This window comes from Hylaeus volcanicus, chromosome 7 (genome assembly GCF_026283585.1).
Source record: "Hylaeus volcanicus isolate JK05 chromosome 7, UHH_iyHylVolc1.0_haploid, whole genome shotgun sequence".
NCBI lineage: Eukaryota > Metazoa > Arthropoda > Insecta > Hymenoptera > Colletidae > Hylaeus > Hylaeus volcanicus.
Genome location: NC_071982.1, coordinates 21,250,499 through 21,274,318, shown reverse-complemented (window position 1 = coordinate 21,274,318; position 23,820 = coordinate 21,250,499). Strand labels below are relative to the sequence as shown.

The 23,820-nt window shown below is 41.9% G+C and overlaps 2 protein-coding genes across 9 annotated transcripts in view; one reads left to right on the top strand and one right to left on the bottom strand.

Moving 5' to 3' along the window:
• LOC128880155 (protein bric-a-brac 2-like) overlaps positions 1-19,956 on the bottom strand; it is a 28,365-nt gene extending 8,409 nt beyond the window's left edge. Inside the window, exons 1-6 of one of the 6 annotated variants that reach the window (XM_054129914.1) lie at positions 19,516-19,956; positions 19,184-19,378; positions 18,894-19,091; positions 18,301-18,811; positions 18,134-18,193; positions 1,806-4,562 (exon numbers count right to left, since the gene is read on the bottom strand). In XM_054129914.1, coding sequence (XP_053985889.1) covers positions 4,075-4,562; positions 18,134-18,193; positions 18,301-18,811; positions 18,894-19,091; positions 19,184-19,369 — 1,443 coding nt within the window. In that variant the 5' untranslated portion in view covers positions 19,370-19,378; positions 19,516-19,956 and the 3' untranslated portion in view covers positions 1,806-4,074. The other 5 variants (XM_054129915.1, XM_054129916.1, XM_054129919.1 and 2 more) reach the window with 5 other exon arrangements.
• On the top strand, positions 1,690-23,698 carry LOC128880153 (conserved oligomeric Golgi complex subunit 4). Of its 3 annotated transcripts, none has more exons than XM_054129908.1 (11): positions 1,690-1,812; positions 9,980-10,184; positions 20,797-20,994; positions 21,075-21,449; positions 21,525-21,733; positions 21,802-21,997; positions 22,074-22,321; positions 22,399-22,621; positions 22,690-22,956; positions 23,021-23,206; positions 23,282-23,698. In XM_054129908.1, the coding sequence occupies exons 1-11, from the start codon at positions 1,796-1,798 to the stop codon at positions 23,537-23,539; spliced, it is 2,382 nt and encodes a 793-aa protein (XP_053985883.1). In that variant the 5' UTR covers positions 1,690-1,795; the 3' UTR covers positions 23,540-23,698. The 3 variants fall into 3 exon arrangements, with proteins under 3 accessions (XP_053985883.1, XP_053985884.1, XP_053985885.1); XM_054129910.1 differs by lacking the exons at positions 1,690-1,812; positions 9,980-10,184 and adding an exon at positions 20,523-20,664 and having other exon boundaries at positions 20,797-20,874; positions 20,951-20,994; positions 23,282-23,697; XM_054129909.1 differs by lacking the exons at positions 1,690-1,812; positions 9,980-10,184 and adding an exon at positions 20,461-20,664 and having other exon boundaries at positions 23,282-23,697.
• The last annotated feature ends 122 nt before the right edge of the window (positions 23,699-23,820 follow it).

Sequence of the window (23,820 nt, the reverse complement as noted above, 5' to 3'; positions counted from 1 at the left end):
CGTCGACACCGACTTTAAAACCTAACACGAGCGGCAACGATATCGAAATTTTGACGAGACGCTCTTTATTTAAGAAAAAGGACTCGCTTGAATTCAGATTTTGAAACTTTATTCACACACAATTTTTTTTTTTTTTGTTTTTTTTTGTTTTACTTACATCGTTAACTCGCATAAGCCAAACATAAGATTATGTAATGATATATTATAATATTTTTATGTATATATATATATATATATGGATTTATATATTTATATATATATATATTTATATATATATATACTTTTTATGTATAGATAGTTCTTATTTTTATAAATAATCAAAGAAAGAAATATCAATTCTTCTAAAGTAATAATTGGCAATCTTGTACTTATTTGTATTGTGGCTTCTGAGGAATGTGCACATTCGTTTCCTTTAAATTAAATATATGTCTACCATACACAAGTGTAAATAAACGTGTATACATATCTATGGTATTTCCGCGTTCCTATCAGAACTTAACTTACACCGCAACGTAAGGTAACATAAGTAAAAAAAAAGAAAGAAAGAAAGAAAGAAGAAAAAAAATAATAATGAAAAGAATTATAATCAACGTATAACGGAATATAAATATAAATATATATATATACATATATATATATATGTATCGCACTACTAAAACACTGATTCGTGCCACTAACAAAATATGTTTTGCTAATTTCGATAAAAATCGTCGAAATTAGGGTAATAATTATTAGAATTAAACGTGCAAGTTGTGCCACGTAAATTATAACAAGCACGAAACATATCGCATGCGATTGCAAATTTTAACGCAAGCATCGTTGATCCGCGAACAGAATGTCCGCTCCTTCGCGCGAACGGAAAAATGTTAACGTCGACTGGCCACTTGGACTCGTTCACGAATTCCATTCGAAAGTCGTATTTATCGTATTCCGCAACGACGTTGAAGATCGTAAACTAGCTTCGATTTTGTACTTCGTCACGTCACAATCACAAGTTCCGCGTGTAATGTATTTTTCTCAACGTTGATCGCGCTCGATCGACAACGTTCGTTAGACTTTGGCATAAAGCGAAGATTGCTATCGACGTAAAATAAAAAGACGGAAAAAAAAAAGAACGCGAACAAGAGATCATATCGTAGGTGAATCGTTTGCCTTATCGTCGAACAATAGCCTCTTTGTAATTGCACAGGAAAGGAAAAGACTTGACTCGAGCCGGGATGAAGGCTCGTCCCGACTAGAGAGGTCCTTTGGATTAAGATTAAATAATAATTACAGCGTAAAGGTGAATCTAAATCAGATCCCAACTAAAACGTAAACAAAAGAAGAAACAAACAAACAATAAGCCCAACAAAAATGAAGAAAAGAAAGGAAGGTAACGTAAATATAATAAATCGGAGCGAAAGACGTTCAACTTTCGCATCCTTCTATCGGGGATATACGTACGAACGAAAAATAAAGTTCTACGCGTATCGTACAGATATGTGTATCGCGAATTTGGCAAGTCTCCGAGCTTAACACTAAAAATACATGAGTATGTTTAATATCGTGAACCTATATATGGCCAAAGTAGTCCGGGAGACGACGCGAGTAGCCTCCGAGACGCACAAATGAGCAACTCTGAAACGCCAATGGCTGTCGAAAGGGAACAGTCCGGCCGTAAAACGTCGAATAAGAATAAAATGGCACGAGCTTTGGTACGAGGCTGTACACACGGAGCGCAAAAGTCGTCGCAAGCACGCGACGGGCTTTACGTACTTGTTGGCGCAAGTTTGGTAAAAATGGAGCATCCTTCGCGATGTCGCGCGTTCGAAGGTATGTATCGAAAGCTAATAATGCCACAAACTGCCAATGATTCGCGTGATTTCCGATAACGAAAGAAACTTTACTACGCAAATACGCGACGTCCGACGCCCTCGAGGAAAGTTCTACGATCCTTGGCAACGCTTATTAAAACGTAGACGGTCGTCTAGGTGCGCAGGCGGTGGTTCGGTGAAAGTTGCCGTCGGATCCGGAGGCTTTCGTCGAGGCGCGAGATTTGCGAAAAATTGATCGAATCGGATCGAAACGATTTAACTAAAAAGACATCGAGAAGCCTCGAAAAACGATTAAGCGATTCTGTTCAGTCTCACCGTCGATTCACGGTTATTCTCGTGGGTCGATCGCACGAAGAAAGATGCACATTCCTCCTTAACGCTATTAAGTACCGAACTCATTTGACTAGATAAAATAATTTGCTTTTTTTTTTTCTTCTTCTTCTTTCCCCTCCGTGTACGTCTTTGGTTACAAAAGAAACGTTTACGTAGATGTTCGGCGTGGTTGCGCACGCGACCTCTTCCTCGTCATCTTCTTTCGCTTCTACTTCGTCTTCATCTTCCTCTTTGTTATATGCATATACACATATACATTAAATGTACGCACACATACACGTATGTGTACAAAATGACTAGGGCGTAAAGTGTTAAAGACAGGCATCTTTAATATAGGTTTCCCGTCGACGACTAGAGTGGAATAGGTTTGTTACGACAAAAATGCTGCCCGTGTTATTTGCATAAACAACAAATTAAAGGCGACGCTTCCGACGCTTGCGTTCGGAAAAAATTCATTTCCCGCCCCAGGGCAGCCTTCGGGGTCTGGGCCAAAGGCGCCCAAGGAACGCAGACTATACGTTACGCGAACGTAGCTTTCTTTGGTTTCCTTAGGTTTCTAAAAATTCGGTATTTCCTACGATATTCCTTTTTACTACGCGATTATACTGGTTGCGCGCGATGGCACGATTCGTTGTTTCAACGAACGACTTTCGACGCGACTTTTCAACGACGAGAGAACGTAGACGATGTCGTTTACGGTGTAAAGCTACTGAGAGCTGCCCGTTTCACGTGACCACAGAGTAACGTGCACACGTGAAATCGGGATTTTATGCACTTCAAACACGTGACGTTATTTTACGCGATACCGATACACGTGCTGTCCGGCTGGCGCTCCTCGTTCCACGTGCGCTTAAACTTGACCGTACCATTCGACGCTTTTATTTCCACGTGCTTAGTCGTTCGAGTTTAACACGTTCACGCCGGCTTGCGTCACCGATGGGTCGATCGTGTCTCTGGTCCATGGGGCGGCTTGCATCACCGGTGGGCCAAGAACGCCTTAGTGAAATCGAGCGCCGCCCCACGGCGCAGACACTGAAAAACCGCGCCGGCGTCAACGTGTCAAAGGTGCGTGCTTTAAAAAATTTCAAATGAATAAAATTGTACCACTTCTTTTTTCTTTTTTTTCTCTCCATATGTTTTCGTATTTTTTCCTATTCAAGTCCCGTTAAAAATTCTACTTGTCGGACACGAGGAAACAAAAGCGTCGAAACGCGATCGATTTTAAACGGCCGTGAAATAAAAAGCATCGCCATTCGTTCACGTGTTCTGTGATGATTTTCGCACACGTGCCACGTGTACGCGTGTACTTGGATACACGTAACACGATCGTAAGCTCTGAGAAATAACCTAACCGATAGGCACGTGTGCCTATGCGCGCAGGATGTCTCGGCAATCGTAGCGCAGCCAACAAACAGACGATTCTTCGTGCAAATATAACTCAACACCGAATCGAAATATTTTGGACGTTATCAACAAAAATTCGATCAAAGATTCGAACGATACAAAAAAATAGATCAATAGAGCCAGTATCTCCGAAGCAATTGAGTTCTAGCAGAAACAGAGGCCCAAAAAGGTATCGCTCTACATTCTCAACGTATCTTGTACGCAGAATCACCTCTTACTTGGTCGTGCCGCTGCGGGACACCCTGTACGATCCTCGAGGAAGAATCACCGGTTGTGGTTTGACTCGCGCGAACAATAAATAAATGATACGTATACGTACGGGAAGAAGTACGTATCGATCTAAGGATAAAACAATTTGAAATCGTTATCTATCGACAACGATCTATTCCGGCGAACGTTGATACGGAACGAGGGATTGCGGTGACGGGGGAGAATAGGTGGGGAGGTTCGCGAAAGGATCGTGTTCTCCGTCTATCCTCTCGTACGTCGACGGGCTTCTACGTTCGACAAAGGCATACTCGCACTAAGGAATAGGACTAGAAGTGATTCGTTCGACGCTGCTCTCCCTAATGCGTATAGTCGTGTAGGTGGCGTTGGACTCGATTCCGTGGTTGGGACTTGCGGCGTTACGCGCCGCGGAGGTGGCGGATACGGGCGTCGCGACGGAGGCGTCGCTGACGGCGCCTGCGACAGCGGTGACAACGGGGACACCGGAAACGACCGGGGCGGCGTTCGTCGCGGTTGCGTTGGCGGCTCCTGCTGCTACGGCGGCGGCGTTCGCGACTGCGGCTGCGGCGGCGGCGGCAGTCGTCCCGACGCCCAGCCAGCCGTGCCGATTTTTTAAATGTCGCTTCATGTGGGTCGTGCGGCTCAGCACTTTGTGACACACTGGACATTGCGTCGTTCCTTTGTGCATGTTCATGTGTTTGTACATCGAGTCCCGATTCCAAAACGTTTTACCGCAGAGTTTGCACGAATGCGACGGCTGTTCGATGACCACCGTACGAGGATCTAAATCAGATATAAACACGTTCATGTGGTAGTGCGTGCGCCCGAGCCCGATGCCGATCCGGTATTATCGTATCGTTGTTCTCTACCCTCCTTGCCTCGCATTTCTCGATCGTCATCGTTCTACGGTGCATACTCTATTTTTTATTTCGCGATCGAAACGAAAACCACCGGCTGCGTCGAGAAACTAACGAGAACTTACTTATTCCTCGATACTTGTTCGATCAGAAAAACGATCTTCAATGTCACGCGTCTTAAAGCTATCGAAGCTTTCCACGCAAACATTTAGTCTCGTTAATTTACCGACGCACCACGTATGGTCGATCGATAAACGTTGCAACGCACGCAATTATTTTGTTTTATCAATTTTTTTTTCTTTTTTTTTTTTTTTTTGGTTCCCTCGTTACTTCGATCTCTTTCTTTTTCACGTTCGCTATCTACTTTACACTCTCACTCGCTCACTACTACGTCTCCTCCGATCTATCAGCGATACGAGGAGATGCACGGTAAAATAAGGTAGCACACACGAACGAGTAGTACAAAGGAAGAGCAACCACGAGGTGATAAACACGCAATTTGTATAAAAAAAAATTAAAAAAAAAATAAAAATAAATAAAAAAGAAACTCTTGTAGCGATCATCATGCTATTGTGAACTGTGGATACAACGTTCGAACGACAACAAAACAACGTATTTACGTGTACAGAAAAAAAAAAAAATGTTCAATAATTCATGCAGAAGAACATCAGATGTCCTATTTTTATAGAGGCGTGTGTTCGATCGGTTGCAGTCAGAGATGCAATTGGGTATCACACATCAAGCGTCTTGTAATTACGGTGATGACGCGTTTTACCTTTCTACTCTATGGTACAAGAAGAAGTTGCGTTCTCTGCGTATCGTGTGACGCTTCGTCAAACGTTTATGTCGTGTGCAGTGAACCGACAATCATGTATTCCTTTTGCTGAATGCGCGCGTATTCGTTCATATGCGAGCGTGGGTGTGCGGCACGAACAGTTCTTGAAACGATAACCTCGGATCATCGCGAGTCGCGTTATCGTCTCTCTACGGCTAAAGCGTTCTTCGACGAAAAAACACAAAACATTTTCTACGTTGTTTTTATTATCAGCTTTGCGGAAATACAAAAGAAAAAATGGAGAATATTCGTGAACGTTCGGAATCGTCGATACGACGACATTTCGCTAAAGACGATCCTCCCCCTTTATCGTTTCGCTCTGCTCACGCCCCGAATTGATAAACTCCGGTCTCGGGAAAGAAACGTGCGCGATATGTATTTCTCTTAACCGACCTCGGGACCGTGAAAGCATGCCGATTTCGTTGGCCTGAGATGCGAGTGCGAATCGGGCCGTGACGGGGCAGAGGAATCCTTTCCTTTTTTTTGCGACATTGACAGAATTGCAGAATTTGCAGAATTCGACAAAAATTCTAGTCGCTACTCGAAAAGTTCGTCTAAAGTACTCGTTATCCACTTGGGAGTATCCTATGGTCGCGTTCGAAGCGAAGTAAAAACAAGTTACGCGTAAAAAAATTCAGTCTGTCGATGAAGGAACGTTACAGTAATATTTAAAAAAAAGTCATATCGAGAGAGAGTCCGCGCAATTGGTATGCTATGCTACAGCCGTTATACACACGCTATGTACACGTTCAACGACAAACCGCGGATTACATTCTGTACAGAGTCCTACTATTGGTGGAATGATGCACGCGTATATTATACATACACAGGCTGTCCCAGAATTAGTGTCAGAGCCGGAAATGGAGAGAGCCGAGACGATTCCGAAGCACAATTTCCTTTGCAAGAATGTCGGATGGTGCTTCGTTTTTGAATTATTAACGAAAAAGTGAAACCTGACGGTCCGATAATTCAAAAACCAACCACCATCCGATATTCTTGCGAAGGAAAATGTGCTTCGGAATCGTCTCGGCTACCCACCGTTTCTGCTTCTTGCACTAATTCCAGGACACCCTGTATAGGTTCTACGCGAAAAATCGTGGAGACCGATCGAAAGCAAGAGTTGAATCCAAGTAATTCGCCTCGGGACGCAGCGATCGGTTTTTCCTCGAGCAGAGGCTGAGAGCGTTTCGACTATTAGCGCGATCTCAGCCTTGCGATTCGTGGTCGTTGACCGAACGATATTTTAACCATAACTATTCATCCTTTTAAGATCTCGCGTTACTTGACACCGTGTACGTTGTGCAAGTGACAACGCATCGTGTACTTTCGAGTGAAAATCGCCTGACAGATGGGACATATCGTGTCGCCCCTGTGAATGCTACGATGATGAGCTAAGGAGTCGCCCCGGTTGTAAGTGCGGCCGCAAACGTCGCAAACCCAGCGACCGTTTTCGTCGTGGAGAGGCTTAGACCTACGTCTCATCCCGTACCCAAGGCTCGGCTGTTGCACCTGTTGAGGCTGCTGCTGCTGCTGCTGCTGTGGTTGTGGTTGGTGTTGTTGCTGTTGATGATGAAGCTGTTGTTGTTGGCGTTGCAGGTGTTCTTGTTGCTCGTGAAGCTGTTGATGATGATTCCCAATAGGCGTGTCGTGCTTTGGTTCTGCGCACACAATCCAAAGTGTTCCCATACACACAGACAGCCTCATACTTATGTGATATAGGTTCGTCGTTTCTTATGGCTCGTGTCCCGAACAACGAGATTCTGGTTTCCGTCGGCATTGCAACGTTGCTTGTCATTTCTAGCGTGTCTACTGTATCGTGGCGGACTTTGCGTTCGTTTCGCGATGCTCGAAGTCGCGCACAGTGGCCTAGACTCGATTCCTAGCGCGAGACGAACCTCGTCCCCGATGTTAAATGCTAAATTCAGCGAAAGGTAGCATCCTCCTATAAGATCAGAAGACGTATTCTACTCTAGATGTAACAACGTAGATACGGAGGGTTGGTTGGATGGTCTAAAACGTTCAGACTTCGCTTAAAGGCGAGAAATTTAGAGAGAGATATATAAACGAGATTTCGATGATAGTTCTGGCGAAAGAAGCCCAACACCTCGTAGTTCTCATCGAGTAATGACCGTCCAGAGGTGTAGACAACACCCTTGACGACGACGATTTCGAGTATAAGCTCCATCTGATAATTCAAGCGTGCCAGTTAATTATCAGACGAGGAGAAATAAAGATTCAGCTCCTGGATTGAACGAAATAAATAAAGGGTTTGGTGATTGCTTCGCGGTGGAAACCGATTCTAGCCCACTGTCGCGAGTCATCTCTCGTTGTCGGTGCAGAAGGAGCAGGAGGGATGATCACAGGACGATCGCGACGAGGCAAGACGATTCTTCGCGAGAACGCGATTCGTGTCGGGTGTGTGTGAGAGATTGTTCTATATCTCGCTGTCGTGATGTCTCTGTGTTAAACACGCGTAGCCACTGCGTGCGAAATTCCCACATAGTAACAGTTCCCCGCAAGCACGTTCAATGAAGCCTTCCAGCCAAGGGGGGAAAAAAAAAGAGAGGATTTTTCTCGAGAAACACGGGAACGGCAAAGAAGCTCGCGGTTATATCGAAATTCGTACGAGGTTCTTCGATATAGAACGCGCGAGCGAAACAAAAACGACGCATCTTTTTCGGAGAGTTTTATTTAAAACTTCCAAACAGTAATTCAAAATATCGAGTATGTCTTTCGAGACTATCGTCCCTTGTAGCAAATCGTATACAAACATCCTGTAATAATGTAAAACTTTAATTATAAATAGATACGACGTGTTAACGTGTAAACATAAAACTAAACGAACATATATAGCGCATCGCACCAGCAATAGTCGCATTCCTGTCAACCGTATACACGAGGCCGACGTTTGCCTGAATATCTTTTGTAATTCCTGATCGTTTACGGGATGAAAAAAAAAAAAAAAGAAAAAAATACGTGCAATCGCCTCGAAGCAAAACTGTGAAATGAATTTGAAGAAAAAAAAGAAAAAAAAGAAAATAAAGGAAAGCTACGAACGATCGACACGTAATTTTATTTTACAAAGGCACGAGTAAAGGTATATTCTTTCGTTCGATTCTTTGAAACTCTTACTTCCTACGTACGTGTCTTTCTGAGGAACTTTACGTTTTTACGCGTCATCTATCGTCGATGGCACCTTTCTACATAGGTTCGAGTCTTGTGGCATCAGTCTATTTAACGTGAACAGGAAACGAGGCTTATTTCGATCGTATCGAATAACAACGTGTCCAGCGAGTATTTTCATCGATTTTCGTGAAAGTCTGTCGAATCCATTCGCAGGCTTAATTACGTAAAGTGTAAACGCTAATAATAACTAAGGAGAAGTAGAATAGTACGCGCGAGAGTACGAAACATTCCGAAAAATCGCTGGTTCGTCGAGCAATATAAAGCTCGAAACCGACACGACGTCGAGCAAAACGGTTTACGAGTAAAACGAACGCGAAGCAACGTTTAGGTCGCGAGCCGCCGTTCTACGCGCTATCACTTTTGAAAGTTCAACTTCGCGTCGACACTGAACGTGCACTTGTGGATGCGCATCAGATGCGCCTTCATGTCGTAACTTCGACTGAAGATGCGCTGACAGATCGGACACCTGGTCTGCCCCGTATGCAAGTCCTTGTGCAGTGTCAACGACATGGGATGCTTGAAACCCTTCCAACAAATTCTACAGCGAAACAACAATTCAGTGTCCGTGGACTGACCGTAGTCATCGTCCGAGACGAGGTCCGCGGTTGCAGGACCGCCGCTACCACCCCCGCCCCCTGCGGTATCTCCTGCTCGTTCTACAAATAAACACAAACACACAAGATCACCTCTATATTAACCACTAACACACTACTCCCGTGTGCAAACATCACAGATATCGCCTTCTTCCCGCGACGCGATATCTTTCACCCGCGCGCTTGTCGCTCGCCGTTGCGAAATTGCTCTCGCCGGTATCGTCGAAAAGCTAACGATCCTTTTTTTTGATCATCTACGTGCCTATCGCGAGCAGCAGAGCTGGACGAAATAACAAGTTACGGGTAACGAACGTAAGACGTACAACTTTCGATCGATTCGTTAGAAATTGCAGTCCGAATCGAATCGTGCAATCGAACTATGTTTCGCGTTCAACGGACTTTTCGAGTAATCGTTGTTCCATCGATAGCCTTGGCCGATCGCGTCGATTTTCACGGTTTTCCAACCGGCACGATTTCGCGAACGATCGACAAGCGCCACTACCGAACGTCGATTCATCGTCGATCGCGTTTGGATTCCTTCCGCGACTCTTGGCGTAAACGTTTGTGTATGTCGTGCGTAGAAAGCGCAAGCTGAGTAGAATAAGTCCGGTCAGATCAGACAGAGAGACAGAGGGTATATAACGAACACGACACCACTGAAAGGAGATCCAAGCTCGCCAAAGTTCCCAGGCTGCCGAGATACATCGATTCTTCTTTTATATTCTACAGGGTGTTAACAGAAAATGTACAACCTGGATCGATTCGTCGCACCGATACGAGTGAGAAATTCGCACGTGTTCGGAGGACACGTCCGATTTACGTTGCCACGACGAATCGATATCGAACAAGGTCGGCCAATTTTTGTTCGCAACCTGTACGCCGATCTGTTAGTAACTCTCAAAGGATCGTTCTCGCAACATGGGTTTCGGGAAAGGTAAGCTCTCGGCAATTACAATCGGTTCGGTTCGGTTCGGTTCCTTTTTTATTACAAGCTTCGTAATTAGTTGACAAGTTCTTTGCGAAGGCGTTCATCGAGTCAAATTTATCTTACAACGTTTCGCGGTGCTTTCGCGACCTGACCCAACGCGTTAGGAGTGTACTGGGAAGAAAAAAAAAACAGGCTGGACGGCATTTTATCCCATCGAGATCTAGACTTATCCATTCGTGGATCGTACAAACCGTAAGAGTGATCGATTTCGAAAAAGCTACGCTATCGGAGAGTCTCGATCGACCTTCAAGGTATCGTTAAGCCTGCAGGAATGTGTGTCAGTCTATGAGTGTTTTCGTATCGAAAGCACGATATACGCGATAACGTCCATTTTCCCGTCACTCGTCGACGCTTGCTGTCCATTTAACGCGTCCACGCCGGCGTGTACCACCGGTGGCTCGCACTCGCGTGTCTATCAGATAGCGTGTACCATTGCGCCGCCCCATGCCGAGAAACAAAAGTAACAGCGTGAACGTGTCAAACAGCGCTCCTAGGGCTCGAACGAGTGACGGAAAAAGAGACGTTACCCTATTCAGAGCTCGACAAGATCTCCACTTTTCGCCAGTTTTTCGGTAACGCTCTGCCTCAGGGCCGTACCACCGTCACCGGTACCTCCCGAACAACCCGTTACTCCGGAATTCCCCTTTAAAATATGTTCGCAAGGTCCCGGCGAAGTGACACGGTCCCTCGAACAGCTTCTAGACCCGAAAAAACGGCCGAAAACTGCCCGATATTGCCGTGCTCTGTCCTGTTATATCGTTGCTCGACCTACGATTAAGTCCACGAGTTACACGCAAATACAAGAAGCGTTCGTTTGACTCGATATAACATTAGCGAACTTAAATTCTACGAGATCTTCGGAGCGTTACAACGACAACAACAACGATAGAGAACGCAAGATTCCGCTGAGACAATTGTTTTCGTAATTCGCGGCTGTGACGCCGGGTAACGGGATCCGATTGTTTTTGCCCGCGTTCGCGTAAATCTAAGGGGAATACTTTTCATCCAGTACTCCGTGGAATATCACGACGGTCGACGTACCAAGATACAAATTAAAAAAAAAAAAAAAATATATACGATAAATGCACGATCGAGGAAACGACGTCAACGGATACATAAAACTGATATACGCGCGTCTTGTAAATAAAAAAGAAGGACGAAACGGATATCACTACCCGGTCGAAGGTACCAAGTATTTGTATCCAAGTACTCCCGGCAGTGAGACGTGAAACACATTACCGTATAAAAAAAAAAAAAAAAAAGAATATTCGATAACGAGTTAACCTCGTCGCAGTCTTATGTATAAGAGTCAATCGGGATTAAGTTAAATAACCATCTCTTTACATTACCCTAGGGACGTGCGTGCACGATAGAACTGTCGAAAGCGACATAATCACCGAGTACGAAGCTTACAATAGAACCTCCGTTACGTGAACGTTCTGTTACATTAACCGTGTATTTCCTATTACGATACCGTATGTACATAAACGTGATTAGCATGGATATAAAATTAGGTTTGTAAGGGTGCGATAAAATGGGAATCGAGCGGAAACGAGATAAACGAAGTCGTCGTTGTAAGCGTAACAGAGTGGTACTCGTCGAGTCGTTTTATTTCTCCGATCCAAACACTTTTCTTCCCAATCGGTTCGCGTAACGGAGGTTCCGCTGTATACGAATGGTTCCGTGAAGTATCGTCGTTATTTCAGTTAATCTAACCTAACCGACAATTTACAATTAACACGAGTTATAAATAAAAACTAAAATTGGCGTCTATGATTAAGTTATAAAAATAAGCCAGCGGATGCGACGACGCTCCGCGACGAGAGTACGATGCACGATCCGAGGGATGTTTCTTCGACCCTCGTTATCTCAAAGAAAGCGACACCGTCCTCGAACGACGTGGGAATAACACGATTAACAAACGATGCAAATAACGAACGTCCAACATTCGAGACGAATGATTTCGCCATGCCGTACACCCCGAGGTATCAGACGACAACGGTGTTTTAATCGACACGCATTGGGAGAACGTTTATCGCAACTCTTCCATCGCATCTCGATCGAATAATCATTGTTTCCTGATTCCTTGCCGCGGTGTAGTCGATATAAAAACTTTGAATACCCAACAAGTGCCAGAAATGGCGATTTTTCGACACTGTTTAATTTACAAAGTGTATCGTTCAGAGAAACGATCAGAGATCCCTGCCTACCCGCTTCGACGAAGAACGAGCAACGTGAGATCACTATACGAAGGGAAACTCTGCGAGCAAGTATGCGAAAGCAGGCTGGCAAATCTAGGGCTCTTTCAGACGAGATACAGTAAAGTCTCCTTAAATGCACTCGGGACTGAACTTGTGCGTTTCTCGTAGAGTTCGTGTATTCTCTGATGTTTGCCGACGAGCTTCGACCGTACAGTGGAAGGACGGCGAATAAAGAAGAGGACGGAGCGAAAACACCGAGACACCTCCGAACGAGTTCGTAAACGCTAATATAAATAGGACCCGCGCGGATTCCGCCGTGTCTAACCTACTCGGCGGTCGAACTCCTGGACCCCACGATACGTATACCCTCAGTAATGGAGATAGTTTCTGTGCATTTAAGGAGGCATTATTCTATCCCGCTCGGCAGCCACGCAGTTCTCTTCTTTCGCTTTTCACGAATAATTTTACCCATCCATCGGATGAAAGACTCTCTTTCTCTCTCCTCACCTGAAAGAGTCCTCACTCGCGATCGCGCAAGAGAATGATCGATAGAATCGTCGTAATTGTCCGTATCGATCGCTTGAAAGACACCGTAAGGTAAACCCTTCCCCCCATCCCCTATCCCCAATTCTCGCTCTCCCTCCCCCTCACTGTCTTTTGTTTTCCGTTGTCCGTTTCGCGTTGTTCTATCTCGTGTCGCGAACGTGATGATAAAAAAAAAAAAGAAAAAAAAAGAAGGAACACAAACAAAAAAAAAATAAGAAATAGAAAAATCGTAAAAGCACAGGGGGAGACACGTTGTTAATTAGTTGAGTAGCGAGATTAACTCGGAGCAGCCGGAGGGGGCGAGTTGGTGCTATGGGGGCGGGATGTGCGGGATGGCGCGCATTTTGTGAAAATCGACGAAACATGGCCAGCGGCACAAACAGGCATTGCAGGGCCAACATTTGAAGCGCGTCTGCCTGAGCTTTCCACGTGATGTGACCATTCCGCGCTGCTTGCAGTGTACACATACTTTTCCGTGGCCGTTTGCTTTGCTGAGGCTATGCGGCTGACCAGATACGTACGTAATCCCTCCTGGAGAAAACACATTGGCCAAACACTTCGGTTAGTCAGTTCTTAAGTATATCTGCACATGCAGGCAACCATTAGTAAACAAATGTTCGTTTTTTTTTTGTTTTTTTTTGTTTGTTTTTTTTAACGACCAATCCCAGCACCAACAAATCCCGTAGCCGTGAAAGCCAGAGTCTAGAAGTATCAGCAATACCAATATACCCACGATATGTTGTTGTTGTTGTTGTTGTTTTTTCGTACGTACATATATATATATATAGATATATATAGATATATAGATATGTACATATACAGAGAGTGGACAAAATAACGTGAACACCTGTGAAATACGCTATACCGTTTTATTGTCACGGAGTCGAGCCACGGATCCTTCTCGGATTCGATCCATATTCCGTTCTTCTCTCTTCCGCGTACTCCCGGAGGTATCGATAGAAAGCATTCGCTTCTCGCTCCGTTCTCCAAAATTGCCAGAGACGATTCCACGATATCTAGATCTTCCCATCGTTAATTCATCGTCGTTGTCTTGAGAGATGGCTGGCTCGTCGAGGCTTGTAGAGCGTACACTTTATGGTCCAGAACGGTCAAGTACTCGTTGCCAGTGATACGACCATTCGAATAGTTTAAAGCAGACAGAAGGTATTCGTACAATTTTGCCTAATCCCTGTATATATGTATATATACATATATGTATATATATATACATATTACATAATATAATATATATTATATAACATATATATAATACATATATATATATGCGTGTGTTTAGATGGAAATATATAGCATTGCCAGGTGCTAGCCGAATCTCTCGATCATTGTTCTCTTTCCTCTCGTTCCGTTTTCTCTTTCGGCGTGTCGCGTTTCCGCGAACCTTTTTCCGTTCCGCCTCCCTTCGGTCTCTCTCTCTCTCTCTCTCTCTCTCTCTCTCTCTCTCTCCCTCTCTCTCTCTCCCTCTCTCTCTCCCCCTCTCTCTCTCCCCCCTCCCGCCCATTTTCTTTAGCGTTTCGTATAATTATTACGGTTACTAGTATACTCGATGTTTCGTTGCGTCGAAACGCAGCCTGGCAACTAGGACCGAAACCGATTTTGTCCTCGATGAATCGCCTTCACTCCCTTTCTCGGATCATCGAGACGGTTCTTTGCTTCTGTGTCTCTGCTGGATCGTCTCGAAACCATTCCTCCTATTACTTTAGTTCCGGGGCACGACGTGTACGTTTCTACTCTGTCGTATTCCAATTCGTTCCGTCGCGTCGCTTCGAAAGAGCAACGAGCGAAACCGTGACTCGTGGATCGACGAAACACACGACGATCGAGGTCGGCGTAACATATCGTCGACGAACGATCGGTGCCGTACATCGATCGACCGACGATCGCGTCGCCCTAGCAGGAAATTCCACGATTCGTTCTTATCTTATCGTCAATTTGCTGGCGGACGTTGGATCGGCGTACGGTTTACAATTTTTTACGTCGCTCCACGATGAGAATTACAACCTTTACAGCGAGCAAAACAGCGTAATTCCAGGCGCACACACACAAACACTCGTAATTACCGAGGGATCCGATTCGATCCGAACGGTCGTTTCTCACGCGTCAATGACGCGCGTACCAGAGTTGGCCAGCGACTGATTACTGTCTGATTACTTTCGTCGTTGATTGCTGAAAGTAATCGCGATAATCGGGATCATTAATCGAATAATCATCACTGAGCGTAATCAGAAAATACGAACCGCGTGAGTTGCACTCACTGGCCGTCGATGGGTAATTCGTAAACGTTCCATGGAAGATTGATTTGGGCTCGGCTAGAATTTCGATACTTTATGGAACACTGTTCGCGACAGCAGTCTTATTTCATTCTTCGAGTACACTTGTTCGTCGAATCTCGTTAAAAAGTGTAGCCTCGCGATTAACGATTGACGAGCTAATCGCGCCCAATGACTTCGTTCGCTCCGATTACCAGCGATAACCATTGATCATGATCACTGATTACTTAGCGATCACGGTCGTTAATCACTCCCTCGATTACACGGTAATCATCGATCAAATTAGATCTCGCCCCAACGCTGGTACAGACATGGATTACATGTGCCTTTTAAACTGTTATTTACATCGTTGTTTAGTGCTCGACTTACAGTATTTAATTGTTATCGCATAAAGATTGAACGTAAAAGTCTCGTTTCGATACCATGACCGTCGCACGCGAACGCGTTAAGCGCTCGAATAAAACGCAAGCATTTTTATTCGACAACTCGCTCGACGATTCAGATAAATTCATGCCCCTGTCTTAATCGACGAATACGGAGAACATATTCTGCTTACCTACCTGTCGAGATCGTCTTCTAGAGACACCAAGCGTATTTCGGATCGGGTCGCGTTAAACAGTTTACAGCTTACAAGAAAAATCGTGACGCGAGCAATCGTAACCCTCTATTCCATCCGTTGCGCGTTACTTCGCTTTCCGAAGTATACAACAAAATTGGTCGAATCGTAATAGGCGAAACAACAGCCCCTTGTCCCGTTCTAATTATACATACGTAACACAGAATAAACGAAACAAAGTATTCGCTGCGTGTCTCTTCGTAACGCAACATAATGCGCAAACGCTGTAGAATTTCCTGGTTTCCATCGTGTCCCCGATCGAGCACGTTATGCAATAGAGGGTTAACTTGGAACGTAGGTTGAACAAATTCCGAGTCCATCGGGAAGAATTACCGTAACGTTCAGGAAAACGTGTTGCCTCGATCTCTATCGGGTTCTAAAGGCATGTGTATGTATCGATTCGACCTAAATATCGGATTCCCACGCACCCATATTGATTTTTCAACTATACGATGCACAACGAAAAGAGAGGATAAGTAATGAGATATTAAAAGTGTGGAAGAAGATCGTTTACATGCCACTATTACCAGCACCATCACCGTTGCTACTTCAAAATTAGTCGTTTTGCAAGGCTACGGAATTTTCTTTACAAACAAGTCGTTACCAGTTTGCAAGTTAATCTTAAGTACCAATTTATCAGCCTTACGCGTCACCGTTTAGAATCGACGATCAGGATAAAGGCGAAGCGCGTAATTTCGTTTTGTAAATCTCTCGTTCGAGGTCCTCGATGAAATCGTGATATGCGTCGCGGTTTCGATCGCGTGTATGTGTAGCACCGACGACGCTCGAATTATATAAATATATAACGTGGAATATCGTTTTGAATCGAACAGCGTTTGGAAACCTCTTAATCGGACGTCAGAAAACCAACGAGTAATCCAAATTCCAAATGTTCCATCCATCGATGCGCTCATAGTATATTTGCGTTACAACATAACAACGGAATTCCCAGTGATTTTTAAGATTAACTTTGCATGCAAGTAAACTCGGCACGTGTGAGCACTTGCTACACACGAGCGCGCCAGTGTCCTGTACAGTTCTACGATACAAAGAAATTACCTCATACCAGCATTGAAAGGTATTTTAGTGTATACAGAAAAAAATATGCTTACAGTTAGTGCGCATAAGGAATATAGCGGTGGCTTTGTTCGAGTTATTAAAGGAATGTTGATGATTGTCGGCACACATACACCACTTGGCAATGCTTGCTAGTATCTACAGTTCAACCTACACCCGAGTGCCTATGTACCATACATTTATATCCAAAAAAAACCATGCACTCTGTATGCTATAGTACGGTTAAACGATTAATAGAAATAAAGTAACTTTCTATGTAACAGTAGGAAATGCATTTCTCCGAAATACACCAAAGACGCTTACGTCAATGTTTTGCCACGTGATCGTTTTATTACGCGAATTTTAACGTTTTCACAAAAAGAGATTTGAACAAAATATACGTATACCAAAATGAAACAGACGAATTACTGTACCCTGGACCTAAGGTCCGGTGAAACCTAACGTTCGATTGAACCTGAGAGATTGAATCGATTCAATTTATTTGCAAAGTTTTCCATTTTTCTTTCTCTTTACTCGCGAACAGCCGAGTCCACGGAATGTAAATGAATTTTTTTTTTTTTTTTTTTAACTGTAAAACGCTATCAATGCCTCTAACATCGTCAAAGTTTCGCAAACAAAAATTTGTGTGTGTGAGAATAGTACAAAGCCGTATACGCTACTGAATTTTCGTATAAATTTTTATTGTTAGAAATTCACGCAACTGTATCTTCGAATCAAGTAAAGAAATTCATTCCCGTCCTACTCTGCGTAATTTTGTCATCAAACCTCAATACAAATAATCTGACGTTAATCAAAGTTACGTATAAAACTATGTTTGAAAGTTGTTTTGTATCCACGTGAAGGCAATACTTTGAATAGAAAATGTTTGTGGCTCGGTGGAAAACAAAAAAATAACACGATTTTATCGCAACATGTTCATTTATCGATAAACTTTAACGTGCGCGATACGTAGATACAAAACTTGAAAACCATTTGCAATGCCATTTCTTTCGCTTGGGAAGCATATGTCAGATTTTGAAAACTTCCAAAGTCGGCGATTGAGCAAGAGCTCTAAGAGCGGGGACAACAAAAATTTCTTACTATTTTCGTAAACTGTAAAAGACATGGCAAAGCATCGAGTCTTGTATTATAGAAACATAAGATGAATACTAATTAAGAATCACTTACCCTGCACTGCTTCTTGCGTTAGCCTTTCCCCGGATGTACTAGGTTTCGAAATCAAGTGTCCTAATTGAAACACGAAAATGTACGATGTATCTACCGATATATTTAAACAGATATCGTAATATTATCGAAATATTAATCGTCATCGAATACGTTGTTGAGGATCTTACCAACATCTGACGATTGGTGTTTGGGATCCAAATTATCCGAAGTAGACTGACTACTTGAATAAAACGTTTGGCTGATGTCGGGCTTCTGGTCATTGTCCGGAGTATTCGACGACGTATCTTCTATAGCAATTTTATTTAACGAACTGTCCCCTAAACTTTGTTCCTCGTAACTACAGCTACTTCCATCTTGTTCTAAATATTCAGGCATTTCCAATTTCAAGTTCGGCATAAGAGGGATTATTTCGACGGGATCCGAGCTAGTCGTTGTCTGATTTTCCGTGGTTTTGTTCTCAGAATCTTTTGCAGACAAGGCGTTACTTACAGCCTTATCTGCGTTTGTACTTGTATTTTCTCTACATTTTCGTCTTTTAGTCGGTGGTATATCCGGTTGTAACTCGACGGCATGGTAAGGCATCGGCGAAGAAGGTGACTTGTTTCTCTTCTTCTCTGCTGTTTTACTAGAAGCATTTTTAAGTTGAATTTCAGGCTCGTTGGGAATTTCTAGGTCATCCTGGAACATAATTTGAAATGTAATCGAAACTTGTTGCGTGTTACATCGACGAAAATGCGATCTACTCCAATTTTAATCGTACCTCGGCTAAGCTATCGTTATCTTTTCCTGTGCCATCCGTAAGTCCTTGAACTGCTAGTAGTTCGGCAGTTGTTAAGAAACTGGCCAGTTGCTCCTGAACAACGTTTACTTCACCTTGGTACATAAAGTCAACTAATGCCGCCAAATCGTCGAATTTTACATTACGAAATATTATAACAGGATGCTGACATGGATTTTCCTATGATGAAGCAAATAGTACAAAAAATTTATTTTCAATATACAGATTTATACAGAGTCGATAATGCTACTTAATCTTTTGCTTAAATTTACCTTAAATAGATCCCTGAAGTATGTACTACAAGCCGATAAGAGCATTTTGTGTGCTCTTATTCTCTTTCCCTCGCAACTCAAAGTCACATCGACCAGATCTTCCTCTGTCCTCAACGTGTCAAAAGCGCAAGTAATGTGCTTTAAATAATTATTCCACCTGAGAGAAAACTGTTGACTCGAACCCATGCTGCTTTTCTAAAATAATACATCACTTTTGTTTAAATGCTCCGAAAGTTAAGAACACAACTCTGCTTGCTACGAATATAAGGAACTAAAAAGAGATAGTATATCGTTCAATTTGACGTATTTAATAGACTTGAACGATATTTTACCGTATTTGCAATTAATGCGCTCCCAAAGTAATAACGTGAGTAAGGTCAAAAAATTGATGGCCCTTGATACGTAGCACGATTAAAGTTGTCGGCAGCGGTTGTACAGTGGTAGCCGTCGATCTGGTTTAATTGTTATAAGAACGTTGAAGTGGCGTTAACGCGTTAGTCCTAATACGTTACGCGAAAAATAAAAACTGTAAACAGTAAAACGGAATAGAATTTCATGGCACTGTGGAAGGTTTCACGGGTTCCGCATGTAGATGAAAAGTGGCGTCGATCTACCAAACGATTTCAATGTTATGTAATTGCATCGCGCCAAACGATCCTTGTACGCGTTGTACGACTTTTCACAGAATCCTCTGTCACTTTAGAAGCCACACTTCCCGATTAAATGACAGCTGGTAGCCATTTTCCTTCAGGAAAACGCGTAAGATGCGCGAAAAGAACTCCACTTCCTATAGAAGCCACGCGCGATGCGTGGGACGTCGCAATACATGCGTGGAACACCGTAGAGGCGTTGTCATTGGTGAATTTTCGTTCATACCGATGTCCACTAATCGAAATTTTTACTCGTTCGCATTTTTCAGCATAAAAATAGAATTTTATCGATTTTTCAATGTTCCTTTAATAAGTCTTTAATTATGACCAGATCATTTATTCGTTCGTGCCTTGATTTGGTAAATTTTGTTTCTCTTTTATCTGAGCAAAGCAACCGTGGATAAATAAGCCTGAATGAAATGATGAACGCCTGCCAAAAAACCGTCTTGTCTGTGTCTTCATTCATTCGCAAAATCCAGTAAATAACAGAATAATAATTGGAATTCAAATGATGCGCCGTTTCCAAATGTTATACAAATTACCTACAGAGATCGTTGAAATACTCGCTCGATGCATTACATACTGTTACATACTTACTTGATGTACCGTAATCTATATCTATGTTTATTGAATTCTTTCCCCTTCGTTGTTATTTATTCAGTATACGTGACAGTTTGAAATTGATTAAAATAACAGCTGTTACACAATAATGGAATATTGAGTAAACTCTTGGGATAAAATTCGTCTTCGAAATTTACGATGCGTGATTTAGATTTACCTTTAAATCAACAAAATTTGACGCAAATACTCAACAAATTATCGGAGGATGAGGTTCTTATTTTTATTTTTAAAATTAATAATACGCCTCCTTCGATAAAACTGCATGAAAATATGAGTTTTTTTATATAATGAAATGTTCAAGTATAATTCGCAATTTTTCATGTAACAACTATTTTATTGCAGATTAAAATTGAGAAAACTTTGGAGAATGTACTTTCAAGACAATGTCACGTAGAAGCAAAACTGCAAAATATAAGCAAGGTATTACCTAATGTTATTGTCATACGAGAGGGCTGTGAAAAGTTTTGTAATATGATTTCACATACTAATGATCTAGCAGAGAATGTAAGTGCCAAAGTAAGACAACTAGATTTAGCAAGGGTACGTGTGATTTTAATTTTATATCGCTATGTAGCTTACCATGTTAGGTAGCCTGAAATTATTCTTATTTTAATTTACAGAGCAGAGTATACGAATGTCAAAGACGGGTCAATGATATCCTTGATTTGCAATTGTGCAGCGAAGGTGTTGCTATGGCTCTACATAATGAAGATTATGAACAAGGAGCTGCACATGTTCATCGTTACCTATCCATGGATCAACAATTGTTGGAAAGGACAGCTGAAGACATTTCAATGGACCACACAAGTATAAGTAGTTCTCTGATTACTTTACAGCAAGCAGCTTTACAACTCAGAACTGTGGTCACACATAAGTTTGATGAAGCAGTAAAGTCAGAAGATCTTGCTTCTGTTGAAAGATTTTTCAAAATATTTCCTTTATTAGGAATGCATTCTGAAGGGCTAAAGAAATTTTGTAGTTACTTGTGTACAAAGGTAATACTGAGATACATGTCATATCCTTTTCAATTATATGCCAAACATGTTATCTAATTGTATATTTTTGTTTAGTTACACGAAACAGCACAAAAAAATTTGAAAGCGGCTTTAGAGATCAAAAGTAGCGACAAGAGAGCATCCGTTATTTTTGCGGACACTATGACATTATTGTTCGAGGGAATCGCTCGTATTGTAGAAATACATCAACCAATAATTGAAACATACTATGGTCCTGGAAGACTATCAATGACAATTTCTATCTTACAGAAAGAATGCGATAGGTAAATCGTTTAAATGTAACTTTAAAAATAATACGAAAAATAATTATTACTATTTATTCTCTGAATAGGCAAGTTAAAAAGATTATTGCAGAATTTATGAAGCATAGATGCATCTCTAAAAAAGTTCAAATGGTAAATGATTATCTTCGGAAACCTAGTTCTGAGAGAGCAGATCCTAAAGAATTTGATTTATTATTGGGAGAAATTACTATAATGCATTCACGAGCAGAATTGTACATTCGCTTCTTGAGAAGAAGAGTTAAAGTAATTAAAATACATAATCTATAATATCCATTTGTTACACTATATTTTAAACAAATAAATAACATGTTTATTGCAGAATGACATAGAAATTAGTACAACAGACGATGTACAGGTCAAAGATTTAACGAATGAATTTGAAAGTATAGTTAATAATTCCGATTTAGCTCGTGGAATGCAAGAACTTCTAGGCGCTTATCTTGCATTAGAAAGATACTTTCTAGAAGAGAGTGTGAATAAAGCATTGGGAATAGATACCTTAGATGAGGATCAACAAACATCCAGTATGGTCGATGACGTTTTCTTCATAGTACAAAAATGTATAAGGTATTGGAATGATGCTTGTTACAGATTGCATTAGACGAGAATTTTATTTTAATTTGATTAAAAATACATTTGTACAGGCGGTCTATGTCTAGTTGGAGCATAGATGGTGTCTGTGCGGTAGTGAATATGGCTTGTGGCATATTAGAAGGAGAGTTTGCGAATAGATTAAGAAACCGACTACGACAAGGCTATCCAGCTGGATACTTAGATTTGGCTCAAGCTTATAGTGCTCTTCAAACGAGTATACAACATGGACGTTTACAAACTTCAGACACGGAACTTGCTCGTCTAACATTTTTGGTAAAATTAATTATAGTTCTGAAAATATACTGTATTTGATATATATATTTTTTTATTAATTTACATAGGCATACTTAAATAATACCGATGTCAGTATCGAGTACGTTGAGACACTATGTAAAAGTCTCAGTGCTGAAATAGATGCAACGTTTCCTAACATGCAAGACAAAGATAGGGGTAAAATTGACAGTTGTTTATCTGGCTTAAAAGGTGTTATGTCAATTTTACGAGCTGTTACCGATTATGGCTTAGAACAGTTGCGTGTAAGTGCTGTTAAACCAAGAGTCACTCCTTGGGTCGATGCATTTTTATCCGTGGATCATCATGTGAACGAGGTAAAGTATACAATAGGATATTTATGTAGTATATATAATTATAATTAATTGTGAATATTTTTAGGATGATCTATTACGATATGAAACTGAAGAACCTTTTGTACAAACATTAGTCATGAATTTAGAAGGATTACTTCAAAGCTTTAAAGGTAGTTTAACGACGTCTAATTACGATGCCTTGATTGGTCTTCTTACTGCCGAAGTTACGGCTCGTTTAGAAAAAGTTGTATTAAAGTCAACTTTCAACAGAGTACGTATATTTTAACACGTATTTTTTGTTGTTTTGACGCTTAATTTAACTCATTTCTTACTTATTTTTACCTAGGCAGGAGGTCTTATACTTGACAAGGAAATAAGATCATTAGCAAGTTACTTGGCTGCCGCTACTTCGTGGTCTATACGTGATAAGTTTGCACGATTAACACAAATAGCTACTATATTAAGTGTAGAAAAAGTTGAGGAACTGGCCGACTATTGTGGAGCAGATGCAATTGCATGGAGACTAACACCCGCTGAAGTTCGTCGGATAGCTTCCCTAAGAATAGATTTTCGTCCAGAAGATATAAAAAGACTAAAGCTTTAATTTTACTTTAACTCCTTTAATATGTATAAATAATAATGTAATTTACGTAAAGATGATGCTATCATAATGATGTACTGTACAATTGAAATTTCTTGTACGTGAAACGCCTATATAATAAATGGAAAATAAATAATAAACGTGTGTAGTGTTACTTTATTCCCGTAGTATTTAACTGAACAGCGCGAGTGCGAGAGAGAGAACGCGACGGTGTGCGACAAGGATAGATAATTCGAAAATCGCGGCAGGCGCTCGACTCGGCATCTAGCGGCCAACACCCCGAA